We start from the raw sequence: 18,687 nt of genomic DNA, 5'->3' as shown, positions 1-18,687 counted from the left end.
GTGTACACACTCTCCCATGAGCCCTTCGAAGCCAGACATTGCCATGTATATAGATACTGCACTGTGCCAGGTCAGCCATTTCTGTGCCTTGCCTCACAAACAGAAACTTGGCGTTCCTCACAGCTATGGCACAGGAAAGTTGAGGCTACTTCAGCAGCTTTGCTCTTTTGGGGGTGCAGGGGAGGGGCAACGGTAACCTCAGTGAGAAGGAAAAAGCATTTTCAGAGCCTGGTGTGCTGCGCAGAAGTCCCACATTTGACAGTAGGGGCGGAGGAGGTGGGGGGAGATGAGCAGTAGTCTGTAGCTTGCAGCTGGCTACACCTAAGACTTCACAGTAAGTGCTAGCGATGTAATGGGAGCTTCAGCCGTTGGCACCATGAGAGGCATTTGCATTGGAGAACATGGAAACACCATAACTCTCAATGGGAGCGATTTTGCTACTGTCCCCTTAACAATTTTGGCAATGGCCTGAGACATTGTTGGTTGTCACAATGGTGAGGTGGCACTACTGGCCCCTAGTGGATAGAGGCTAGGAGTGCCTTATCACATTCTAATCATGCCTGGCCCAGAATGTCAGCAACTAAGTTCATCATTAAGAGTACCAACAGGGGCAGGGAGAGATGCCTCACCTGTTAGGACCATGTACTGCATCTGTAGAGGATCCCAGTTAGCTTTCTAGTACCCCCACTGGACAGCTAACAACCACCTGTAATTCCAGCTCCAGGGGACCCAGTATTCTCTTTCAGCTTCTGTAGGCAGCTGCACTCATGTGCATATTTCCCCATATACACATATACTCATAATTAAAAAAAATTAAATCTTTATGGCTAGACCTGGAGGTAATCCTAGTTCCTCAGGAGGCCGATCCAAGTTCTAGGCTTGTCTGAACTACAGAGGGGGTTCAAAAACATCCCAGGCAACTTAACGAGACCCTCATCTCAAAATAAGAAGTGAACAGAGGTCTTGGGAATACAGGTTAGTAGTAGATCACTTGCCCATGCTTTATGAGGGTCAATTCCTAATACCAGAACAACAACAGATAGACAAGAGGGAGCACACATAGAAATACATACAATAGGCATATAAGATGCTACAAACCCAAACCCACAAAATGGCCTTGGTGTGCTGGACAGTGCACTAATTCAGGCTTTGGATTTGGGGTTGGGGTTTTCTAAGTTCTCGTTGGTCATTATTATTATTATTATTATTATTTTCAGAATGAAAATGCATCTTACCCCAGGGGCCAGCAGAAGAGGCTTTACAAGTGGGTCACACAGAGAGCACCCTGCTCTCTGCAAACTCGGTTTACCTGATACGCAATAAATACTACGGCCTAACTTACACCCCGGATTCCTTTAGAAATTGAATGCTGCTTTAACTGCCGCGTATGGATGAATAGGTATTAAGTTCTGGCTGCCTGATTAGATTTATTCCATACAGAATCCCCAGGTGGTCTCTTTACTGAAGTATTCAAAAACAGACCATTCAGTTGATAAAATTGAGTCTCCCACGAGGTAACTGAGTGGAACCAGCTACCAGTACAGACTACAGCACAGTAGCTGCTGGGGAAGCCAGGCTACAAGGGGCTAGATATTTTCCTTGCAGCTGATTCAGTACAGCTCAGTGGTTGATGATATGTGGGGGAGGAACACTCCCTCAAGGATCTCGTCCTCTCCTGTTTATGTGGCCAACCTCAAAGGGCACACACAATTTCTTTCCCCTATAAAGTGAATCTGGGCATTTTATAGCTGAAAAGGGGGTGATTCCATTTGAATCCATCAAGGAACTGAAGGCAAAGGCGTATGATGGAGGTTTGTTTTTTTTTTTTAAAGGTGCTCTTTCCTGATTGACAAGGTCACGTGGTGGAAGCTGAAGGAAGAGAGTGTGTCCTGCTCAAGGGAGCCCCATTAGCTACCTTCACACAGGGATGGGGATTTTACACATCAGATTTAAAGAGTAGCTGTAGTCTGACTCTTGAAGCCAAGCACACTTGTTAGCTAGAACCCGGTAACATTTCTCCTTTTTAAATTATGCACATAGTAATAATATTGGGGGAAGCGTACCTTTCAGCCACTTTGGACATTTTCAAACAATGTCTGTCAATCTGTGCATTCAAAAATGTTATCTGGGAGGGGAAGAGAGAAGACAGGGGCTGAGGCCAAAACAGAGCTTTGAGTCCCCTTTATCCCGTGAACCCCAATCCTGCAATCACATGAAGGTCTAAACACCCCCTTGAACAACACTTGTACCCTGTAGCTGAAACTCCTGCAACCAGTTCTCCCTCGTGGAAATCCCTGCCACAGGTAAGATTCTCGAACAATTTCGCTTACAGCTTGTTTTCACCTATTCACCAGTGTCATTTAATTTTTACCTTCCCCCAGAATTATTCAATCAAAAGGCAGCATGTAGTCTAAGAAGCCTGGCAACAGATAGGTAGACAGTATGCATACTACAAGAATATTATTTGGACTAAGCTCTAGTAATGGTTCCTCTGCCTAGTTTCCGGTGTGTATTACACCCATGTATTGGTTGTTTTTTTAAACTAGAATCAGCAAGTAGCTACTTTGCATCGGTCTGTTTCTTTCTTCCCACCTAGCCACAAGCTTGTCAAAGAAAGGCATTTAAAGTGACAGCCCCTGTCAGAAGCCAGCAAGGCATTATAGAGAGTAGGCTTCAGAAGGAGTGACGACATTAGCCACTCTCTGTTAATTTGGCCTCCTCATCAAGACAGAGACTAATGCGTGACTGAATGACGCTGCAATGACTTTGTGATGTGGCTCTCTTTATTCTGATGCCTTGCTCTTGAGTCTTAGCAATGTAGAAGCAGTGGTTCTGAACCGGTGCATTCTGGGAGTTCATTATAATATTATGTTCTCCAGAATGGGACATTCGCCTTGCCTTCCCTAGCTTGACCTCAAAAGCTAGCTCACCACTGGGCTAGCTCAGTCATGCCCCCTTTCAAAAGATGCTAGAGAAGCCTGGTGGAGAATTTCTCAAGCTTTTTAAAAAGTGTCACACATGGCCCACACAGGTTTGAGTCATTCAACAGCTGAATCTGCTGTCCATGGATCACACTGGGAGCACCGTGTTCATTCACTCACCTGCTTTCGGATGTCATCTTTTGTAGTTTTCCTGACTGGCTGGCTTGGTATGTGCACCGGGCTCTGGGACTGGGACTCTTCAGTCACGCCATACACTGACTAGAAGATGAAGGAAAAATATGGATCACATTCTCAGTGTTGTGTGTGGCTCAGGAGCCAACCCCTCATCGCATTCTTTCAACTGCCTCTGTGGCATCCAACCAAACGACCTGCCGAAAGACTCCCTGAGGGACCACATCCTCTTTGGGTTATATCAGCGCAGGAAATCCTTCATCTCCTTGAGCTAAAATGGTTTCCTACAGCACTGTTTCTCTAAATCCAGATGCAGACTAACTTCCGAAGAATCATTTGAGGGTCTTGGCTGAAAGGTACATTGCTGAGCCTCACCCCAGACTGACAGAATCAGAATTCCCATTAATGGGTCTGGGGATCTGTACTTTAAACAAATACCCCAGGTGACTTGGGGTCAACACTGAGCTTAAGAACAGTAGCTGAAAGGTACATTAAGGAATGCCCTATGGGTTTCCTGCTGGCCAGCAGATGACATGCCCGTCTGGTACAAGGTTGAGATGGCAGGCTTCCTGCCGACTGCTGCTTTTAAATTAAGCAGTTTTCTGGCCTTCTACACAAATCTGCAGCTATGGACTGCTTTTTAAGTTGTTTGTGGTGTTATGACCCTAAAGGACATACAGTGCATAGCTGAAATCTGTATACTTACAAAGGCTCAGATGACATACACAGAGCTTCATAAAACTCTGGGATATTAGACTAAGGGGTCATTAAAGGCTAAATAAGAACCATTGAGATTGGTTTAGAATATAGTGTTGTTATCTACCAACATGCCAATTACATAAGTAAACTCAAGAAGTACGTCCCGGGGTTTTAGTTTCTCTCTGTCTGTCTTTGACTCCCTCTCTCCGCCGCCCCCCACACAGACACACCCTTGTCTAAATATCTGAAATCTTTCCAAATACCAAGTACCACAATAGGAAAATTCTATACCTCATCTCACAGGATTCTGGTCAAAGCAGAGGACCACCGAAAATATTATAAGTATCACCTTTGGACTATGTCCTAAGGTGGCTATGAAACCAGTACGTTTTGTACTCAGACTTGGGTCCTACCCTCCAAGGCAGCTAGTTAGGTATTCCAAACACTGAAACACTTCTGATCCGAAGTGCTCTGGGTTCATACGTGGTCATTCTGTGCACTGGGGACATTTGGGAATATGCCTCTGACTCGATGTTAGTGTTACCAAGCACAGCCACATTCTCCCGCGGCACGGTCTTTGGAGAAGGTGGATGTATTGAAGCAGGTAGTGTGAGTATGGTACCCATGGGGATGCTGTGGCCACTGCCCATTTTAGTCTAGCGAAATACAAGGGATCTTGGGATCCATCATTCAAAGTAGGGCAAGATGGTGATGTGGCTTTTGACAATTTAGCTCTATTTAAACTCTCTCATTTGCTGCTAAGAACCAAGCTCTTTGTACCTGCGGGCTCTTCTATATTTTAATTCTAGTAGCTTCTTCTCTTCACTGCAACATCCCCAGGGCCAGCCGCTATTTACTCTTCATCTCAGAGGATCCTGCTTACACAAAGCCCCTGGGATGCCCCTCTCTGCCTCAGCTGCACCTCCAGGGGCTCCTGAACTCTTTTATTCTTCCTAATACAATACAGTGGCCCTGTTGCCTGTGGTTGGGATTCATTTCCTCCATGGCTATGGGATCCCCAAGACCTGTAGCAGAACCCCAGCAATTTGCACAACACCTGGAACACACCATCTACTCAGTGAATATGTCTAGAATTTGTGAATAAAGTGATTTCAAAAAATAAAATGTGGCAGAATTACAAGCTGAAAAAAAAATCACTGTGTGAATACTACCAGAAACAGAGGGCCAACCCCACCAGGAAGTTGTAATTCAACTAAACCAGCAGACCTTTTTAACCTTTTGTGGATTCTTCAAGCGTCGGCATTTTCTGATATCCATTTCTGTTGTGTTCACACAGCCTGGCTGAGAAGAAAAAAAAAATTGTATAAATTACTAAGTGTAAATTATGCTTCCAGTGGAATCCATGGAATACCACCAGACCTAACCCTTCCCTTTTCAGACAATGCATAATCTGTTTGTCTTGCATGTTCCTGCATGGAGTTCTCACTGGAAATATAAAATGTGACACTATAGTGAGGAAACCTTGTGGAGGATCTGGTATGCGTTCCTGGCATCAAACCTACATTTCAAGTGGCCACGGTGCTTTGGGCATAGCCTGTGTTATGTCATATATCTAACCATCTGAAAACAAGTCCCATGTCAGGACAGCAAAGTTGTGTGTGTGTGTGTGTGTGTGTGTGTGTGTGTGTGTGTGGTTGTTGCTTGTAATCAGTTTTTAGGAAGGCTGAAATGGTTTGTTCATTTCCAATTCCATTTCCTGAGGGCAATCAGAATTTGTTTTAATAATGTGAAATCAGAGACACAGTCAAGCTTCATTGTGTACTGATTTGTGAATTCATCTACTCGCTAAATTTTCTTTGTAACGTGCAAATCAACGTTCTCAGAGCGTAATGACCGTTTACAGACACGTGCAGAAGAACGATAGTTTTGAGTCACCCCACATAACCGGGCACAGCTGAGGCTGCACAGCATGAGGCTTGGCCTTCCTAGTCCCCACTGTAAAGCAGCCTTCTCGGGGATTATTTGGTGCTTTCTACATTTTTGTGTTCATCTTGGTGACTTTTCCGTTTCCAGTAGCCTTCAGGCAGGGTGTCAAAGAACTGTGTGGTGTTCTGCGGGAAAGGGGGCTCTGACGTAATCACAGGAGACAACGGAATGGCTGTGATCTGGCCTGAACCTCATGTGACCAGTGTTTGGAAAGAAGTTCACTTAGGAGAAATACTTCAATATTCACTAATTCAGAGTTTTCAAAGACTTCATAGAACATGAGTACTGTAGGTGACAAGACGTAACAGTATGTAAAAAAAAAAAAAAAAAAAAAAAAAAAAAGCTTTTAAGATCCAGAGCTTTTAAGGTTGGTGAAATGAACATTGCTGATTTGGAGGAATGGAGACTTTCTTGGCATTGTTCCTCTATTTCCAGTCCTACATTTTCACATGTGTGTGTGTGTGTGTGTGTGTGTGTGTGTGTGTGTGCATGTGTGTGCGCGTGCGCGTGCGTGCGCACTTGGTTTTTCAAGACAGGGTTTCTCTAACAAGCCGTGGCTGTCCTGGACTTGCTCTGTAGATCAGGCTGGTCTTAAACTTGCAGAGATTCCCCCTGGCTCTGCCTCCCAAGTGCTCGGATTAAAGGCGTGCGCCACCACGCCCGGCCCTACAACTTTTTGAAGACGGAACTGACATACCCTCCAGGTGATCTATGGAGAGACTGAATGAACAGAAAGAGCAATGGTCACTAAGGGCAGTCATTTCTTTGAAGAAAAGAAAAGAACGAGGCTGGTGGGTCCAACTCAAGGAAGCAAGCAGAACGTCCTCACCACTGGCCTGTGGACATCCCAAAAAGCCCGTTCTTGACTATCCAGAATTTTCCTTTCTGTCTTATCCTTTTTCCGATCAATCCTGAAAGAGTAAGAACAGGAAGTGAGACGCATTTGCGTTGTCTTCTCTTCTATCCCCTCAGGCCTCCTGCTCCTAGAAGCTAAGACGCTCCCAAGACCATTGCCACACCCACATGGCCCCTCAGAAACTCCACATGCTGCAAGAGCTTGTTAGAGGCTGGGCTACAGATTAGCATTTGTGAGCAGTGAATGTGATGGGCAGACAGGAAGAGCAAGGAGCAGACACTGTTGCCCCGTGAGAAGTGTTACGATCTGGGCTGCCGGGGCCTATATCCCCATCAGTCTGCCCCCACTCCAGAGAGAATCCTGTGTGTGTGTGTGGTTAATAAGATACGGCTGCCTTTTTTGTCAGTTCTCCATCTCAAACATGGAAGTTTCAAACAGCAGTTAAGACATCTGTAAAAGGCTCCAAATATGTGTTTTAAAAGTCACTTAAGCCACCTGAATGCACTAAAGGCAGAGTAGTGGCCCTGGCCAAGGACAAGACCTCAAAAGACAAACATCAGTGGCCTCAGCTGGGAAATTATGGGTGGCAAAGCCAGATTCTATGTGTTCTGATCAGAAGCCCCCAAAAGAGGTTCCTCCCCCCACCTGTCAAAGAATATATCACTTCACACCACCTAAGCAGAAAGCAACTGGGATTAATTGCCGTGTGACTTGTGGTTCTCAGTTCTCTTGGGAGTCCTTTAGTTTACCGGACTGAAATAAACCCATAATCACCCGTGGTTTTTTGTGATAATTGCTGTGTACTTAAATGGCCCACAATTATTATGTAATCACAGAGTTAATCAGAAAAGTTAATGGAGAAAAACCATATATGCAGGAAGTCACCATTCCCCCCCCCCCCCCCCCCCCCGGTTATAACTCGGTGCCATTTGAGGCTGGAAGAGCTAATCCCTGCTTTTCTTTGCTTCCCAGGGACTTGTGAGCACCCAGACCCAGACCCACCTCAGTCCATCCCAACTGGAGCCCCCTTCCCTCCAGCTCTCCCGCAATCTACTACTTCCCAGATGGTCTCACCTAGTTACTCAGCCTTCAGTCCCTGGCATCTACCTTCCCCTGGGGACATCTGGGAACACTGGGCTGGGGAATAAGGGCCAGGAGGTGGCTGGCATCATGAGTAGGGGAAAGGCAGAGACAACTGAGGGGGCTGACAGCACTGAGGACATGAAGACTGCGGGCCAAGTGACCTCAGTTCATTTCCGATGGTGACCCTAGATGTTGAGTGGGGCCAGCCACAGAGCACGAAAGCGTTTCTCTGAAGCTATGTGGGGCTTGTTCACCTATAAGGGATTCTCAGAGAAAGGTCCCTGTGTCTCCCAGTGCAGCCTCTTCTCATCCCTCCTCTGCTCTCCTTTGACTATTGGCACCACTCTCATGACTGTGAGAAAAAGGGAGACCCCGGTCAAAGCAATCCCAGAATTCCATGGACTTAGCTGACAGCCATGCTTGTGAGCTGGGGGAGCACTCATTCCCTGTGGCTCATGTTTCCTTAAGGAAGAGAACTCTCCATTCTGCTTGCTATGAGTAAAGATATAGACAAAACCTGTCTACCTTCCCTTTTTCTTCCTGTGAGGAAGAGGAATGATTGAACCTGTTGGTAGATTGGAAGGGAGGAGGTGAGAAGGCACAAATTGGTCCTCCCAGCTTAGCCCGAGCTCAGGTTAAGTGTTCTCTGAGGTAAGCTTACGGGAGTCAGGCTCTGTCCTGTGTGGGATCGTGTAACTCTCCACCTCTGCCCAGGAAGAACAGACATGGCTCTTAAGCCATGCCTCACAACATTGCTTCAGCCACTGAACCCGGAAGCCAATCTGTGCCTTATTTTTCCATTAGTTTTAAGCTTCACTCTTATATGGAAGATGGTGAGAGTTAACCTGTCCACTCTTCTGGTTTAAATATAAAGGGTTCTCCTCAGGCTTCTGAGTTCGAGCACCAGGTCCTAACTATTAGAGCTGTTTGGGGAGAGTGTGAAGTCATTAAGAGGTGGGGCCTGGGTAGTGGGAGCGGGTCACTGGGGGAGGGGGGGGGAGACTGATTCTGCTCTAGCTCCCTTGGCTTCCTGAGACTCCATGATGCAAGTAGTTACTGGCAAACACTTCCCCCATCAGGAACTCTACCTCCCACCATGATACAAGAAACCTCCCCCAACCATGCGCCCAAACAAACCTTTCTTCCCTTAAGTTGCTTCTGTCACAGTGTTGAGAAAAGTCACTAAGACATCCTCCTCAAGTTTCAAAGCATTAACCTTTGGAGCCAAGATCTCCAAGGAACCCAGCCTGGCATTTTCCAGTCTCTTAGCATAGAAGCCTTACAGAAATCTCTTGGGCAAATAGGTACATCTTTTAGCTTTGCGATTGGGAGGCTCCTCCTTGTCTGACAGAAGTGTTCCAGCAAGACGCTGGTTTCAGATATGGAACCTGTTCATCATCATCCTCCTATTTAGTCTCTCTGGGGCGGGGCGGGCGGGGGTGGGGTGGGATTTGGGAAAGATTAACCCGGCTTGAAACCTCACTTTGGCCACCACACCCTCACATCTCCAGACTCTAGAGTCTCTGCTGACACAGTTCACCTACTTTACTTGCGCCTCTGCTTGCATAAAGATGAATTCCCACTTCCTTGCAAAGGCCCTCTGGAGTCTCGCTAGGTTTTCCTGGTGAGAAATAAAAATCAATAAGATGGTATTAATTATCATAAGCTATTGTATTGCCACCTACGCTTAGTACGAGGCCATCTTTTTTGGTTTACTCCCATCGGAATAGCAGGGTCTCAAGACGGAAGCCATTGGACACGAACCCAGTTTGACTCTGATGAGTTGTTTAACTCTTAATGTTCATTTATATGCATACTGGGCCTGAAGTCTCTGGTTCACCTGATTCATCTTTTCTTGGGTGGTGTTTTGAGAACACAAGTCTCATAGTACTTGGAATAAAGGCTCCTGGGAATTTTGCCTGGTGGCTGCTGAAAAAAAGAATGGCATGGTCATCCCACAGCAAAACTCAGGACGGAACTCTGAAGGATGATGCGTCCATCGGGGAGCTGGCAGGTTGCAGGAAAGGGGAACCTAGGATGCTTTGCATAGGTACCTCTTACGGTCAGGGGTCAGAAGTGGACCAAGGAGAGTGGCTGTCTGTGGTGTTCATGGAAGGAAAAATAAAATCAAAAATGAAAAAAAGAAAGAAAGAAAGAAAGAAAAAGGAAAGGAAGGAAGACATAAAAAGAAAGAAAGATCTTCCACCCAGGATCATCTTTAGAGGAAAAGGGGAGAGGTGTTTTCTCTCAGTCTGCACACTTTCCAACTGGAGCCTTAGGACAGTGGAAAGAGGTGTTTGGCAGGCCCTCTAATGATTCCCCTAATTCTGATTAATGCAAGACTGGAGCCTGTATTATGGCAGGTACTTCCATAGAGGCCATGCCAACACTAACTGATTACCCCATTAGACAACTGCTAACATGAGAGGGGCCGCACTTAAGGGGCACACAAATTCACACCTATGCTTGCACTCTTGGTAGGAAGTCCAGCTGGTGAAGCTTACATGGCAATCACTTGGGGGGAAACAGTAAGATGTGCCTCTGTCGTGCTGCAAGCTGTTAAGATGGCAACCTAGCATGGTATTAACGTAGAGCAATTGCCTGGCTCACAGTCTATGGCAATAGAAAGGGTAGCAAGGACAGTAAGAAAATGTAGAGAAAAAAAAAAAAAACATAGCAGGAGAATCATAGCTCATTTTCTCTCCTGTTAAAAAAAAAAAATGCTACTTGAATTTTTATTTCCTACAAAGAGTGTGTGTAACCAGAAAATTTTAATAAAATTAGTATGCTTTGGGAACAAAATGCATTTCTAGTTTCTAAAAATTTTTATGCAGAACTTCATCCTGGGGGGAAAATCCTTTATGCTGTATACTTTTCAATTATCAGAACAGAACACTGTGGGGGCAAGAGGACAGAAAACTAAGTAAAACACATCAGAAGTTGACACATTATGTCTGTGTAATATATTTTCTAAGACACAGAAATCTGGATGAGGGCAACAGAAGGTTTGGGAACTTTATTGACATGCTAGTGGAGTCATGTGGCTGTAGCAAAGCTGTTTGCCGTGGGCATGCAGCAAGTCAAACAGCTGGTTTTGGAAAGAGGGGTGATGTGACTGCTGGGACATTAGGACACACAAGTAAGGCCCAGTTCCCAGGGTGCTGAGAGCCACAGACAGACTGTTCCAGGTTTGGAGACAGCCATACAGAATGGTCTAACACATGATGTGATATGCACATATTAGCCAGATGCTGGGGTCCTAGACAACCTCCTGGCATCCTTTTTTACTTCCCCACCTAAACACAAGTCCATAATACTAACAGGCTCAAAGAAGGCAGCATGCCATGCCCAAGCCCTCCTCCCCAGTGTCTGCACACTGTCTTTGGGTAGTGCAGAGGGGAGCCATGGTCTAGTTGACTTGTTAGATTTGGGCACTGGGATTCAGGAGAGTCATGTTTCTTTTGAAAGACTGAGGCAAAGAGAGGCTTTGGGAAATTGGGGAGCTCTGAAGACGCTGCTGATTCTTGAATGTCAAGGAGGGCTCCTCCACTACCCTTAACAGTGTCTCTCGTCACCTAGTTTTTTCCCCTTTAGTCGACTCAGTTCAGCAATACCCATATCACACATAGGTGTTGGGGGAGAGGAAAAGGAAGAGGCATCAACACGTAACCAATTTCCCTGGTTCTCTGTGATGCCTGTGGCAGGTGGTATTGGGGGGACGACTCTGCAACCAGAAATTAAATGTATATTCACAATGACCAATGAGTCTTTGTGATCTCAGTTTTTTTCATTTCCAGACTCTGCCAAGTGGAGCTAGACCTGAGTGGGGAAGTGGGACGTCTAGTTCTTGCAAGGAGATACATCTCATGAACAAAGAGAGGGAAGGTAAACGGACAGGGAAAGGAGAGCTCCCCTGTGACATGTGCCTTGTCTTACATTCTGCATTTAATTTCGTTCTTGGATTCTGTGTCTACTACCAAGCTCAGAAGAACGATATAGAGGTGAAATATAAAGTTTTGACCTTCAACTTATTGTACAGAAACTTTGACAACTTTACCTCCAGAAAAAATTGTGAATTCACGACACATGTATTGGGCTATATGCCAGAGTCAGGATCTAAGCTGGTTCTCTCACCCCACCCCCATCATGTCCCCTGGGATATCGCTGTATGGTCATATCCTAACCTGTCTATAACCACAGCCGTTCACCTAGTTCCCCTCATGGTCTATGTGCTGTTTTTGCAAGAGTATCCAACAATGGAATGGATGGCTTGAGACTGGATTCTTCCTCTCAACATAATGTCTTCAAGACTTACAAAGTAGTTGTGTCTAACAAGAACCAATCCCTTTTACCACAAAATACTATTCCATTGTATGGATGTAGACAGTCAGTTTAGGCATTCATCTATTAAGATGTATTTGGGTTGCTTTCAGCCTTGGAGTACCACATACAAAGCTAATATGGACAGTAGTAATACAACGTTTTTTTTTTTTTTTTTTTTTTTTTTTTAATGAAAAATAGGTTCTGATTTCTCTAGTTGACTGCATGTGATAGCTGTATATTGAGCTTTATAAGAAACAGCCAAAATGTACCATTTTTCCATTCTCCCAGTAAAACAGAAGAACACACACCACATGTTCACTGTCACTTGGTGTCATTTATACCTTTTATCTTAGCCATTCTAGTACGCGTAATGGTACCTCATTCTAAATTCAATCTGTTTCACAAATGGATGATGGGGTTGAACATCTTTTCAAGTGTTTGTCATCTTTTGTGAAACATCTGTACAAGTCATGTGCCTATTTCTATGTTGAGATCTATCTATCTATCTATCTATCTATCTATCTATCTATCTATCATCTACATTAATGTATATATGAGAGGGTCTCACCACATAGCCCAGGCTGGCATAGCCCAGGTTGGCCTCAAACTCACAATACTGCTGTCTTGGTTTCCTCAGTGCTGGGGTTACAGGTGGATGCCGCCAGAACTCACTTGAATTGTTCATTTTTAGCTGTTGAAGTTTGGGAGTTATTTCTATAAAGATGCAATTTGATTGTCATGGCAAGAGGAGCTGATAACAAAGAAGAAACAGAAAGGACATCCTCCCCCTGTCTGGAAGCGTGTGCAGAGGGAGGAAAAAGAAAAGAGCAGGCTTTGACAAAGCCTCAGGGTTATTCCTCCCACCTAGCCCGGAAGTCCCTGTACTCACTGCTTCGTAGTCAGCCAATTCCAGCCTTGCTTTGTTCTGCATTGTCCTCTTACAGAGATAGATGGCTGAGGAAGAAGAGAAACAACAGCCATATAAACCCAGCAGTGCCCTGGAATGAACGCAGCCTGTGAATGCGCAGCCAGTCACTCACTGTGCTGGCTAGTTTTATGTCCGCTTGACCCAAACTAAAGGGCAAGAGAGAACCTCAATTAAGAAAATGCCTTTATAAGATCAGGTTGTAGGCAAGCCTGTAGAGCATTTTCTTAATTAGTGATAGATGGGGAGGCCCAGCCCATTGTGGGTGGTGCCATCCCTGGGTGCTATAAGAAAGCAGGCTGAGCAAGCCATGATGAGCAAGCAGCGTCCTTCCATGACCTTTGCATCAGCTCCTGCCTCCAGGTTCTTGCCCAGTTTGAGTTCCCATCCTGACCTCCTTTGATGATGAACAGCGATGTGGAAGTGTAACCCAAATAAACCCTTTCCTCCCCAAGTTGCTTTTGGTCATGGTGTTTCATCACAGCTCTATTAACCTTAAGATACCCACCTAGACCATGCTAATGCCCAGCTGTCCAAGAGAAACAGCTTTTCAAATGGACCTCATTGCATCAGACATCCCCCCTTTTCCCTTCACTATGCACTGAACACCCTCTGCCCAGAGTAGCCTTTCACAAGCATGACCATGACTTGCATTGCACCCTCTCTGTCTTTAGGGTTGCAAATTTGGCCCTTTATAATCCTACCTTGTCAACCTCCTCCTCTCTCCCACTCTCATGAGCTTTATGAGACCACTACTCTTAGCTTCACATGTAGAGGCCAAGGGTCAACCTTTAGTGCTACTACGAAGATGCTATCCATCTTGTGTTTTGAAACAAGGTCTTTCACTGGGACATGGGGCTTGCTGGTGAGCATCATCGCTAGCATGGTGCTCCTGTCTCTACCTCCCCAGCACTGGCTGTACACATGTGCACCGCCACATCCAGCTTTTCATGAGGGTGAGGGGGCTTGAACTGAAGCCCTCATATTTGCACAGCAAGCATTTTATACTCTAACGTCTTCCCACCGCAGTCCCATAGCCCAGAGTTCCAGAGAGCAACAATACACCCTTAACACCACAACACAGTCTCAGTGTATTCCTGTCACCTCGAGTGTCCCCTGCTCTAGGCTGAAGGCTCTTTTGGATATGCCTTACTCAGCTGCAACCCTGGCCCTGCTCTCCAGGCATGTTCTGCCAGGAAAAGAGGAAAGACAACTTAGGTCTGTCTACCCAGGCTAAGGAAGGGTTCTCAGCCCCACATTTCCAGAACATTCTCTCGCAAGCACGACCTTCACTGCTCCCTCTCTATCTCTGATTCTTCAGAGTTCTCTCCCTTTTTTAGTGACAAGGAGAAGGACCCAGGGGAGTCATGGGAGGACCATTGTGACTGACCATGAGGATGGACTGCAGACAGCTTGGGCCTGGCCAGTGGCCTGACACATTTCTTATACTCTCCAGGCAGTGCCTTGCTGGTTTAAACAACTGGCTTTTTTTCCTGGAAGCCTAAGTTGCTGGAAACCCTGTGGCTGTTAGACTTCTTTCCGGTATGTCTACAGAAGTCCACAATTTTATATTCTACAATCTGAGCTGAGCAGGGCCAGCTGAGGTTCTTTCCAAATCTGCTTATGTCAGTTTAGATGTGCTCACTATTTTAACAACAACAACAACAACACAACAACAACAACACATACACACACACACCACACCTTTGTTTTGATTTAATGATTTTTTTCCCTTTAACATCAGTGGGAAAGCTAAGTGGATCTACTAGACGCCACAGTTACTGATTGCAAATTTTGATCTTTCTCTATGTGTGATGTGCCCCTCTTTTGGGAGGCTGGCCAGTGGCAGTGAGCCATGGTGCCCAAAAGCTCACCAGGGGAAAGAATTAACACTGTGCAATGTGCTAAGTGAAGGAGTTTGGTAGGTGGGTGTGTATTTTGACTTGGGATATTTTCGGGCTACATTGGGGAATATCAGGATGTAATCTTACCATACGTTGAGGACTGTCTGTGACAATGACATTGTTGTTAAGAGAAAGAGTGGTTGTGTCTCTGAAGACATTGCTAAATGGCCTGAAACAAGCTAATGAATCAAGGAGAGTTGACTGAGGTAATTGCTAGTGAATCTGTTACAGATGAGGCATCCAGAGAGAAGCAATAAAAATGTGGGAGGGGGCAATATTCATGTGGCTTCAAAAATTCTTAATGCAGTTTAATAATAGTCACACTGGATGGTTTGTTTAAGAAAGAAAACCAAGTCCTTGGGATCTACAGCTCTTAGTGTTCCTTCATAGACCACCACATGAAGGTGTCTTTGCATAACTTGTATTCATGTAGAGCAGCAGTTCTCAGCCTGCCTAACGCTGCCACCCTTTAGAACAGTCCTTCATGTTGCGGTGACCCCAGCCGTGAAATTATTTTTGTTGCTAGTTCATAACTGTAATTTTGCTACTGTCATGAATAGTAATGTAAATATTTGTGTTTTCTGATGGTCTTGGGCCACCCCTGTGAAAGGGCCATTTGGCCCCCAGAGGGGTCACAACCCACAGGTTGAGAACAGGTGATCTAGAGGGCTGAGAGCACGTGCATTCCACATCTTCTGAGTTTCGCTGTAGAAGCTCCGGCAATGAACTGAACAGCCAGAACTCTGCATTGTGCCAGATAAAGAATTGTCTGCTCTGAACAAAGTACTCCCCTCAGCCCCTTGGATCACAGACAGCCTAGGATGCTGGCAATGTAGCAGGAAGCGTGGCATGCCACCTGCCTCATCTCCATGCCTGGTGAGCCAATGGAGGTGGCAGCTACTTTGACAAGGCATTTGTCAAATGTGAAAGTCGGAGATGTAGGTGGGGTGGTTCAGTGGGTAAGGATGCTTGGTGTCCAAGCTCGAGGACCTCAGTTTGAATCTCCAGAATCCATGTAAAGAGCTACAAATGGATATGTGTGGATCTGCATGGCTGAGTATTCCCATAATGCCAATGGGGTGAGAAGCACAGCCAGGGGCTTACTGAGCTCACTGGTCAACAGTCTAGCTCCAGATTTGGTGCTGGCTTCTGCATGTATATAAGTGGGTGTCCCCTCTGCACCCATACCCAAACACACAAACCCCACCTCCCCAATATATCGAACAGAGATTTTGGCTGTGGGTTTTATGAAAGTATGACCATCCCAAGAAATTTCCCACTTGGGCAGGAACGGCCCAAATAGATTCTGGGGTGCTGAGCGAGGGATAGAAAGCTGGTGCTGCAGCTGATGACCATAAGCCCACAGTCTTGGACTTTTGGCCTGCTTCTCTGTGGCACATGCCTTTGTATGTACTCTTAGGTAACTTTCTCAGCGCTCTGGCTCTGGTGACCTCTAGTGGTGACAGCCAATCCTGCAAGAGGACTTCTGAGAAATGTGAAGGCTTGTGTGCTTGGCTTTGTCCTGTTTGTTTGTTTCTACTGAAACCAGTGGTCTCCACCTCCAGACCTCAGCCCGGCTTCACTTGGGTGTCGTTACTCTAATGTGTCACCATAAAAAGAATGCATCATGTCTAACATAACAAATAGGAAACAGACTGATGTACTGTTAAGATGCAAGGAATTGGCGAAGGTGCTGTTGTCAAATTGGACGACTTGAGTTCCATCCCTGGGATCCATGTGGTAAAAGGAGAGACCTGACTCTTAAAGGTTGTCCTTATGTATGTGCATGTGCACACGTGTGCACAGACATACAATAAAAACTGTGTGTGTGTGTGTGTGTTTAAACATCTCTGAAACTTATCTATTTCGATGTACATAAAAGCTGATCCATTCCCGCTGGGTCACCACGACAACAGCACCTGCTTATGCTGAGCTTACCAAATGTCAGGCTCTGCCTAAGGGACCTTACAAATGTGGACGCCCAACAGTCCTCACAGTAAGTCTGCCCAGTATGTTTGCAACTGGAGGGACTTTCACAAGTCATTGCTGGGCATCCAAGAAGGCCCCTGAGACTGCTGAGTCAGTTGACCCTTGTTTTGCTGACTACTGGGACTTTTATTATATACCTTGCCTGGGACCATTCATCTTGATGGTCAACTTGATGGGGTTTAGAGTCACCTAGTAGATAAGCTACTGGCATGTCTCTGAGGGTGTTTCCAGGAAGGTTTAGTTGTGGAGGGGAGACCCACTGTTAAGGAGACGGCTGCCTGAGTCCCGCTGTCTCATGTACAATCTCCATCTTACTGAGAGGGATAAAACTGAGTCCGTGTTCCTAGAATCCTCTCCTGCTTCTCAGGTGTTTTGTGTTTGCCTGTTAGCCAGTAATTGCCATTATCCCGTCACCTAAGCTAAGGCACACAAGTCACAAATGTGTTGCCTGTCTTGACTTAAAGCTTGCTCATTCCCTTGTTCCCCTGTCATTCTAAATCCCAGGCCAAAGTCCAAGGTGGAGGAGGGCGGGAGCTGACTGCAAAATGCTGAGTCAAGGGTCCCTAAACCAGGTGACCTGGATAAGGCTCACTCACCCACATTGACTTCCTTCCTCAACTCCTCGTGTCAGAATATGATTGGTTAGGCAGGCGTGGTGGTGCACACCTTTAATCCCAGCACTCAGGAGGCAGAGGCAGGTGGATCGTTATGAGTTCAAGGCCAGCCTGGTCTACAAAATGAGTGTAGGACAGCCAAGGCTACACAGACTCTGTCTCGAGGAAAAGAAAAAAAAAAAAAAAAAAAAAAAGCTTCTCTGAATGGAGTTTTCTCCACTTCCAGCCAGAACCCAACACCACCATACAGGTGGAAAGCACCATTGCTAGGAGTGGGTGGGTAGGTAGGGTCCTGTTCTGAACACAAAGAACACAGGGAACTGAGCACCAGGATTCTGTGTTCTCTACACCCTGGCTGCAGCTGCCTTACCCTCCTGCGGCCTCGCCTTCCCACCAGGAGGACCAAACAAACCCATTGGTCGGTCCCTCTGCCTAGGCGTTTGCCCCAGCAGTGAAAACAAGCAAACACAGTGCCCCTCTCAGCCTTCTCAACCTCCTCATTCATCTTCCTGTACCCTCCTTCTCCCCTCAAGCCATCTTCCCTGCTGGGCCAGCAAGACTGTGACTCGGTCAGGTCTGTGACACAGATGCTAACACAAGACATTAGTTAACGTTTGTTGAATGAATAAGAGTTTCTGGCCCCTGATCTAGGATTCATTCTTTTTCTGAATCCTTGGTTTTAGTCTCGCTTCCTTCTGTGGAGAGGACATTGAGCAGTAAGGATTTGGCATCGTTACAGCAACACCAGTATCAGCTGTCACCATGCCAGGGACAACGTCCCCTAGGACCGTGTTGACACCTTACGCTGACACATAAACATTATCTGTTTCACTCAGTCCCGTTAGAGAAGAACCAGTAACCAACAACAGCCTCACTTTGACTTTAATATGAGGTTCTAAGGCACAGAAAGGTTAGGAAACTTGCCGAGACCACACAGGAGTGGGGCCAGTTGATTCTGGGGGCAAGGGGGTGGGGGTGGTTCTCATTGCCTAGTTTTCTCCTAGAAAGCTGACTTTCTGACTAAACTGTCTTAGGGTGCTTTCTTTCTTTCTTTCTTTCTTTCGTATTTTATTTAATTTTAATTTATGTGCATTGATGTGAGGGTGTCAGATATTGGAGTTACAGACTGTTGTGAGCTGCCATATGGGTGCTGGGAATTGAACCCGGGTCCTTCAGAAGAGCAGGCAGTGCTCTTAACCACTGAGCTATCTCTCCAACCCGGGATTGCTTTCTT

The 18,687-nt window shown here is 45.9% G+C and overlaps 1 protein-coding gene across 1 annotated transcript in view; it reads right to left on the bottom strand.

Moving 5' to 3' along the window:
* Positions 1 to 18,687, bottom strand: part of Rgs6 (regulator of G protein signaling 6) — a 524,737-nt gene that overhangs the window by 78,190 nt on the left and 427,860 nt on the right. The window contains exons 7-12 of the mRNA XM_051148667.1: positions 12,911 to 12,975; positions 9,243 to 9,319; positions 6,589 to 6,670; positions 5,040 to 5,114; positions 3,102 to 3,200; positions 2,064 to 2,125 (exon numbers count right to left, since the gene is read on the bottom strand). Coding sequence (XP_051004624.1) covers positions 2,064 to 2,125; positions 3,102 to 3,200; positions 5,040 to 5,114; positions 6,589 to 6,670; positions 9,243 to 9,319; positions 12,911 to 12,975 — 460 coding nt within the window. The remainder of the gene's footprint in view (positions 1 to 2,063; positions 2,126 to 3,101; positions 3,201 to 5,039; positions 5,115 to 6,588; positions 6,671 to 9,242; positions 9,320 to 12,910; positions 12,976 to 18,687) is intronic.

This window comes from Acomys russatus, chromosome 1 (genome assembly GCF_903995435.1).
Source record: "Acomys russatus chromosome 1, mAcoRus1.1, whole genome shotgun sequence".
NCBI classification, from domain to species: Eukaryota; Metazoa; Chordata; class Mammalia; order Rodentia; family Muridae; genus Acomys; species Acomys russatus.
Note: the sequence above shows the minus strand (reverse complement) of the source record. Positions and strands in the feature narration are given on the sequence as shown.